The 8,993-nt window shown below is 34.1% G+C and overlaps 1 protein-coding gene across 1 annotated transcript; it reads left to right on the top strand.

The window, feature by feature from the left end:
- Positions 1 to 4,772: 4,772 nt before the first annotated feature.
- LOC143560891 (peptide deformylase 1A, chloroplastic-like) lies at positions 4,773 to 7,179 on the top strand. Its single transcript, XM_077049085.1, has 4 exons — positions 4,773 to 5,262; positions 5,341 to 5,430; positions 5,494 to 5,561; positions 6,709 to 7,179. The coding sequence occupies exons 1-4, from the start codon at positions 4,855 to 4,857 to the stop codon at positions 6,947 to 6,949; spliced, it is 807 nt and encodes a 268-aa protein (XP_076905200.1). The 5' UTR covers positions 4,773 to 4,854; the 3' UTR covers positions 6,950 to 7,179.
- Positions 7,180 to 8,993: the final 1,814 nt, after the last annotated feature.

Raw genomic sequence — 8,993 nt, 5'->3', positions numbered from 1 at the left:
TACAACATCACATAAGGTAATCGTTTTGCTATTACAGTTCGTCTACAATCCGCGATTGCTAACCCCATGATTAATTAAGCCAACATAAACGATATTAGCCGAATTGATTTGCTAGGGTTCATAGTTCTTATTGTTGTTTCGGCTGTCTGTTTAAAATATTTGGTTTTCAACTTACAAATGATTAACTGAGTAGCTCAGTTGGTTCTGTGCATCTTGCTTAAGGCTTGGACGATCTGGGGGCGCAGGTTCGAGCCTCCCCCAGCCCGTTTTCGGGTTATTTTTGTTAAAAATTAATTTCTATGATTAAATAGTTAAATTATCTCTTTAAAACTCTTTACATATATATATATATTATAAATATAATAATGAATCAATACTTTACGAAACCGGCACATTTACGAGTTGTTTTCCAAACTTTGTTTGAATCATGTGTGTATATATATATTAGTTGTTAAATTGTTAAAGTATTTATAATAAAGGTTTATATATATATATAATATATATATATACCCGTTATTATTATAAGTTATTAGTTATTATTTATTATTTACAATTTTTATTTAAGTATTTTATATAGGGGATGGTTAGCGTACAAATGAAATTAACGTGCTAAACGTTATAATCATGTAGAGTAATTATGTATACAAGTAGAGTAATTATCATAGAGTAATTATGATAATTACTCTACTTGTATACATAATTACTCTACTTGATTCTCACGTTTAGCACGTTAATTTCATTTGTATTTGATTCAAACCCATTTTATATAATCAAATCTTATTATAAAATTCGATAATAAAATTAATAATAAACCTAAGTAATATTTAACCTTCGTAAGAACATACCCGACCATCAATTTCCGAGCCTCTATCTAATTTTAGTTTCGTATTCAATCCATATATATTTACCCGCAATTATTGTTACTTAGGATTTCTCGTCGGTATCATTCCCGAAGAGCTTCGCTTACCGCTTTCTTACATATTCATTATCTCTTGCTTAATCGCCAAGGTGAGTATTTCACTCCCCTTTTTACTTATTTTTAAACCTTTTTGGGGACATGTGCGTATCTTATATATTTAACTATTATCTAGTATTTAAAACCGCAACTGTTAATCCTTGTGTGTATATAAGTTTATGCTTAACTTGCTAATTGCTTACTTGCTTTATAAGAACGTTGTATGCTTATTTCGGCAACCGATGTCCATTTTTATGGCACAGTTTAGTCCTTGCTTGGTAACCAATGTCCATTTATATGGATTGGTTGAGCCCTTTCTTTATGGTTGATTTCTTTATGGTTCGATTGATTGTTTATGTGATATGGCTTAACTGTGTATTCTCACAGGAACAGTTTGCATCTTTCTTTAATTATCATATATTATTATTGTTGTGTCTTAAACTGGTGTTTTACTCACTCAATATGTGTTGTTGACAAATATTCTATTTTATACGCATATGCAGGTTATCGTAGAAATTTAATGCAGGTTGGTGAAGACTTAGTGAAGAATTTAGTTAGAAGAATATTGTAATCAAGAAATACAAAATTTGTATTGTTGTATGAAATATGTATTTGTTTGTATTTGATAATTGAATTTAATTAATAGATATTGTCATTTAAATGTTGCATGATAGTAACCTTGTGAGTTGTGACAATCGGTTCGCGCCCCGGCATTTCCGTCGTAGGTTGGGGTGTGACAGTTTGTAGAGACTAACCTCGGTTTAACCGTAAATAGTCCAAACCGTGAACCGAACTTGTTACTAGTTTTGTTAAATAATTGTTTTAAACATGCTTTATATTAGATTTAAGTTTCTAAATTCATTTTCACAAGCTCTTGGTTATTTGGGCATGTGGAGACCATCAAGGAACATATTGTGAGATGGAAACCGAACAATCCGATTTTTACTCGCTTAAGACACACAAGTGTGTTTTTAGCTATCAAGACTTGAATATTTCTTTAAAAATAGTTTACAAAATGATTTTAATTATTTTCTTAAGTACATGGAAATGTTGGATCCAACTTGATCTCATAACATAGTTTGGACCGACAAAACCGAACACTCGCTTAACGTGCGTTGTTAGTTCTAAAACAATAGAACTGCATACTTGGTTAAGTCTTAATAAATTTTATTGAGTTATATCATAACATTAATTATTTTGGAAAGTTGACTTTGGGTTTGACCAATTATCAAGACCCGAACCAACAACCTGAATACTCGTTAAAGAACCGTTTTAGTATCTTTGTCCCAAAGGAACTTGCATTTAGAATTTTCTCACCTTATTACTTAGCATAGGTTAAGTAAATATTAAGGTTAGTTACTTTAACCCGGTTTCGAGCAAACTTACATTTTTAAATGGTTATTATTATAAATTCTTAAATAGTTACATTATAAACCTTGAACTTTAATTGTCTACTTTTTGCAACAATTATTTTATTTAAAGATCTTCAAGTCAACATTTCTAAATCCAAGACTTTCTTTTATTTAGGCTTCATACGTTAACTCGTCGTTCAGGCAAATCTTCAAATTACCAACCTTTCAAGTTAATTACTTGTACGTGAGTACATTCATCCCCCCGTTTTCCATCTTTTGTTTTGGGGTAACATTTCATACTTATTCAAATTAAATGCTTTATATTTAAGTCTTAAACCACAAACATTATTGTATACTTTACTTAAATAAATGCTCGATTTGGTGTTCTATGCTTACATGATTATATGCTTATGTGTTTACCGCTTTTGGAGGGTTGAATCTTAAATCCGTGAACTATATGGTATTCTCTTATAGCACGGTGCCGTTAATGTATTCTTATTAACGACCTCATGAAATCCGAATCTATTTGGTATTCTCTTATAGACGGTGCCGCTAATGTATTTTTATTAGCGACCTCACATTATCCAAATTATTGCTATTTATTTGTTGTTTTGTATACAAGATTGTGGCTTTTCTTATTATATACAAATTTTTTAGGACCTATAAATTGCTCACCACCCTTTGTGTTGATAAACTTTATTTTATGAAATGTTACAGGTTTACATCTAGGTTGATTATGGAGTTACGAGAAGAAAACGTCACAAATACCTCTAGGATATTAGCAAAAATGAACAATATTTGATTTGCTATATTTTGTTATATGTTGTTGTATTTGACTTATGAATATTGTTATGTGACATTTTCGATGTTGTCAAATGAAATGAGTTTGTTAAATATTGTCGCTTTAAATAGTGTCATGCGCTTATGGGTAATCCGTCGCATCCCGGCATGTTCCGCTGCCTTTGATCGGGGTGTGACAATGGTGAAACGAACATTTAGGACCATTGAGAACATGTGCTTGCCGCTTGCTAATGGGTGTCCTAAGCAGGGTGTTCGATGACATTAAGGTGTTCAGTTACATTTAACTACTTTTTAACTTTAAACTACTTACTTAAAACACTATGTAATTAGTTAACCCGAAAAATCGATGTTACATCAACGGTGGCATCTTCGTTTGAGTGATCCATCTTCTCGAGACATAACAACCTATTTCCTCGTGGTTTTCAAAATGACGAAATTGAAACCGAGTAACAAAAACTTGATCAACCAAGATTAAACTTTAAACATAAACCGCAAAATACACGGATAGTTTTCATTCTTCTCCATACTTGTTTTATAGGGGCCTATAGACTAATTTGGTATGTGGTTTGGTGTGCTAGCAATTTCATGAGCTTGCTAGTGAAATGTAACAACTAACAAATGACTATTTTTGACCTACATGTAACTACAATGCATTTAACTACAAATGTCTTTCGAGCGATCATCTGGATAACTTACGGGCCGCTGACTCAACCGATCATCTTCATTCTTCGAGTACGGGAGACCACCACCTGGAGGAAACTCACGTATGGTGGACAAACCAGCTAGCCCAACCTGGAACCTCCATTTTATCAAGACCTCCTCTATAATTAAAAGATTTTGGTTGCCTCACCTCAACCACTTGAGCTAACAATCATGAACAACTACATCTTCTCAACAAAACAAAACTATATCTATATGAAATTAGAGGTGCACAAAAAAACCGATTCTGGATCGACCCGACGATTCCTACCCGGAACTAGACCCGAACCCTACTCTACTCGCGGGTAGGACCGGGTTTTGGGTATCTCCCCGAAACTGTACCAGGAACCGATTTCACCAATACCCGACCCAACCCGACCCAAAACCCAGAAAAAACCAAAAAATACGTACCCGACTATACCTGAAACCCGTTCCTACCCTTACCCTGTTTTGGATTTTTATTTGACCATACCCGGTTTGTGCACCTCTAATGAAATGAAAGACCACATAAGAACATTTATGAGAATAGTATTAAGGGGGTGTTTGGCCTGGCTTTTATTTTTTATTTTATGCTTATATTTTAAAGTAGCTTATAGCTTATTTTCTATTGTTTGATAAGCTCTTATTAAGTGTTTGGATTAGCTTATATTTTACAAGTTGATTATACGTCTTAATAAGTTGTTAAATCCATCATTCTTTAATTTGTTTTAGTAATAAGTTGCTTCAATATTATTAATCCATCACCATTTGAAGGCAAATGAGTAATTTACCCCCTTAAACAAATAAGCTTCTTCAAATAAGCTAAAAACCATCTTCAAATAAGCTTATTCAAAGTAGCTTATATAAGCTTATAAGCATAAGATAAAAAGGCTAAACCAAACACTAAGTTAAGCTTATTTTATAAAAAAAGTTAAAAAAGCTATAAGCTTTGCTAAAAAAAAGCTAGGCCAAACACCCCCAAGCCGAATAACAGCAGCCCGTTTAGGCCCAAATGTTTCAATCAGTTGATTTCCGACCGCCGAATCGCTAAATTAATCAATCACTGTGATGGTAGTAATCCGGCGGCTATCGCAACGTTTGTCTTCAACACCACTCGCCGGAGGAGAATACATCAAGCTTCCATTTCTTCTTCAATCCAAAACCCTAATTATCCCATCCCAACATAAACCCATCTTAAACCCTCAATTCATTCCCGCCGTTAATAAAGGCTTCAGTTCTTCTACTGCTCGAACTCCGGCCAGCTGGTTACCCGCGTTTGGTAAAAAGAAGAAGATAATGCACTTGCCGAGTATTGTGCAAGCCGGTCACCCGGTTCTTCACGAACCCGCCAAGGAAGTCCCGGTTGAAGAAATCGGGTCGGATCGGATCCAGAAGATAATTGATGATATGGTGCAGGTCATGAGGAGACGACCCGGTGTCGGTTTAGCTGCTCCACAAATTGGCATTCCTTTAAAAGTAAAGTTTTTTATTTATTGTTTATGTTTTATTAATCAGAAATTAATGAAGATTATTGATTTAATTTGGTTCTTGCAGATTATTGTGTTGGAGGATACTAAAGAGTATATATCACATGCACCAGATGAAGAGAATAAGGAACAAGACAGAAGACCTTTTGACCTTTTGGTATGCAAAATTTATGTCAGTTTGTCATTTTGAAGCTTTCTAATTGGATTCTTGAAAATGCAGGTGATTTTGAACCCGAAACTTAAAAAGAAGGGCAACAAATCAGCATTCTTTTTCGAAGGCTGCTTAAGGTGTGTTCACTGGCCTTCAATCTAATTAATAAACTCTACATATTGATAATTTTTAACACTTTGACTGCAATTTGATAAACATATTGTAATTTGTATGATTACACGTTCCATTTATTAAGAAAAACTCTAACGGGTCGAGAAAGTAAATATTTGAGAATTGAGTTAACTCATTGTGACAATTTCAATCCATTTACTTAGGAATGGGAAGGATTAGGGATTTAGGGTTTATGCAGTTAATGCAGAAAAATATCGAATGTCGGTCAAGGACAGATATTTGAGGTATCGGTTATCGCGGTGGGATATCGGTACTTTTAATGTCGTGCAGACTTTATATATATATATAGCATAGCAACTTAACACTAACAATTATGTATACTCTTCTACCATTAACAAATTAACCTTTTGCAACTTAAAACACTAACAATTGTAGCAAGTAGGAACTCATTAAGACTTAAAACACTAACATTAAACACTAAAAATTGACAATTATTAAGACTTAAAAACTGATATCGGGGGAAAATCGGTGATATATTGGTCCAATATCGCTGATATTATCGGTACCGATATTATGCTAGAGGTCCGATAGCCGTTATAGCACTGCTATAGCACCGATAACGACTGCAATTTAGGGCTGTGTTTATAGGTCAAACGTTTTAAACTTTAAGTGAGCCAAAGTGTATTAAGTGTTGACCCGTACAGATTTCAAAAATTTTTATTCATTATCTAAATTATTAATATATTATTGTAGTAATTTAGTTTTTGTATTTAATACATTATTTCTACTTCATTGGCTCATTTAGTACCAATTTGGACCCACTTTAAGTGAGGAAGTTATATAAGCGTGACCTGCTTTGACCAGTTGTATAGTTGACCCAAATGAACCCACATGCAAATCAACATATTGCTTGAAGAATGGGTCAAGATTTCCACCCCTAGTACATAACTTACTTTGGATTTGGTAAAATGGGAATTGGATTTTGATAAGCATCGAGATAATTATTGACCTGCCAATTATGTATATTGAATTTTGATTATATGTACTTTAATCGCCACAATATATTTCAACTTGCACATCTAAATACCATCTTAACATTATTGTAACACATGGTAGTGATCTAATGGTTGTTTGTTGGTGTGATTTTTGCAGTGTTGATGGATATAGAGCATTGGTGGAAAGGTCCCTAGAGGTAGAGGTTAACGGGCTGGGCCGAGACGCGATGCCCATAAAGGTGGATGCCTGTGGGTGGCAGGCCCGTATTCTACAGCACGAGTGTGATCATTTAGATGGAACTTTGTATATTGATAAGATGGTGAAACGGACATTTAGGACCATTGACAACGTGGACTTACCACTTGCTAATGGGTGTCCTAAGCTGGGCGTTCGATGACCTTAAAGTTTTTAGATGATCTCATACCAATTAAGATTTTTTGGTCTCTCAAATGTCATAGCTTCAATATTAATGAAAATAAGAATAGTCCAAAATTTGGATCATAAGAGTTGTAACCCATTTGTTTAAGATTTTGGTTGTCTGTTTATTGATGACTCATGGGTGATACAACCCATTGATATGAAATGGTTTTGAGGGTTTTTGGAATGGAGGAATTGGTATGAAAGTACTTCAAGGCAACACAATCCTAAAAAGGTCTACTAATTCTAATTGAAAAATGATGCTCAAAATTCTTTACATTTGGTTGTATGTAAACTTGGTCAAAATGAGTTTGATAAGTTGGAATAATGGGTGCATTTAATGTAATTTTTGGAGGTGCTACGCGTCTATGTTAGATACTTTAGTGTAATTTGATTGACCTGTCAATCAATCTAAATTATAATATATATTAAACAAGTTAGGAGGTGCCGGGTGCACACTTGTTTGAGTTTATTATAATGCTACTCCTAACGAACGAGGGTTCCAAGGTGACAACACCCTTGGTAGCAATGTCCAAGGGATAGTGACCCTGGCATTTGAGTTTTGACAGTTTTCAAATACTAATCCCTGATATAAAATCTTATAGTTTTTTTTGTCATACTCTCTGGTACTGTTTCACTGCAAAATCACATATGAAGTTTGATAGTAGACGGATTCGAGATCGACGATCTACAAGAATATAACCCTTTGAGTGGGTAAACTCCAAGAAACATTAGAGAGAAATAGACCATAAAACTTTGTTATTTTTCTTCTTAATAAAACATTAATAGTCATGCCTTTAAATACGCTTACAATGAAAACTACAAAAGGAAACTACCTAGTACATGCACTAACCCACTAATATAAAACTAACAACCAACTAATGAAAACATAAATTATGGAATACTGAAGATGATGGAAATGTGGCTAGACAGTAGACACGTATCAAAGTTCTTTTCACATCTGAGTTTTATCCAATTAATTTATCGGAGAACCACCAAATAGTTTCAATCTGAAAGTACATACGACTCTCAAATTATCCAAGTTATCAAGTTTCGAACCACCAAATAGTTTCAACATGCTACACTAACTATAGATGATAATGGGAGATCTATGGTAACCACGAAAATTGCATATTTTCGAATGATAATACTTGTATACTGATAATGTAAAAGAAAACAAAAGAATTAAGGTGAACTGTTTTATATGATAGTCTATATTGCAATTTTAAGGGAAATTTTTTAAAATAGTAATTTTTAGCAAACTTTTCTAAATAGTCTAGGTTGACAAAAAAAATCCCCAAAACAGTCAATTCTTTCAGTCGGATCCGACTGAATTTTAACGCTGTCTGCCAGAAGTTTTGAACCTTTAAAATCGCATCACGTGCCAACATTTTAATGAATCCGACGGAATTTCCTCAATTGAATTTTAATGGGTCCGACCGAATTCTTCGTCCTTTACATCTCAAACTCTAAACCTCAATCTCTATCTTTCGTATTTCTTCACAAAATTAAGGCAATCAATAGTGCAAACCGCTTAGTTTTTCGATGAGAACACAACCATAGTGTTCAATTCCAATATGTAACTCAAAATCTACCCCCCCCCCCCCCCCCCGAATTGAAAAATCTAGGGTTCGTCAAACAAATTAAACAGTTGGATCCGACGGAAGCATGAACTGAACCGTCAGATCCGATTATGTTTTCCTCCGACGGTTCGTCTAGCTAATCGGTCGGCCAAAACCTTAAAATGTCGATTCCGACGGAAAAGCATGCTACGTGACGCGTCAGGATATGCTAAAAATTCTGTCGGATCAGGAATGGTTTCGGTCTGATGAAACGGAATAATTTGGCTATTTTGGGAATTAGTTTTGATCTTGGTTTAGAATTTTAAAAGTCAGATAAAAATAAATATTTTGGGAATTCTCTCTTTTTAATTTTTAATTGTAGGAAAAAAAATAACTTAACTGTTAAAGCAAGGGGATCGGAGAAAAGGCTTGATCAAATTACAGTGTACGTGTATTTGCTGT

The sequence above is a fragment of the Bidens hawaiensis genome, unplaced genomic scaffold (genome assembly GCF_021521415.1).
Source record: "Bidens hawaiensis isolate Kalapana, Puna unplaced genomic scaffold, B.hawaiensis_p1.1 tig00020513_1, whole genome shotgun sequence".
Taxonomy (NCBI): Eukaryota; Viridiplantae; Streptophyta; class Magnoliopsida; order Asterales; family Asteraceae; genus Bidens; species Bidens hawaiensis.
This window is presented reverse-complemented; position numbering and strand designations above follow the sequence as displayed.

Bases quoted from the DNA above. Each gene is read 5' to 3' on its own strand.
- LOC143560891 (XM_077049085.1), top strand. From the start codon at position 4,855: ATGGTAGTAATCCGGCGGCTATCGCAACGTTTGTCTTCAACACCACTC. The intron at 5,431-5,493 runs GTATGCAAAATT...TTGAAAATGCAG, and splicing joins GAAGACCTTTTGACCTTTTG to GTGATTTTGAACCCGAAACT. The intron at 5,562-6,708 runs GTGTGTTCACTG...TGATTTTTGCAG, and splicing joins TTTTTCGAAGGCTGCTTAAG to TGTTGATGGATATAGAGCAT.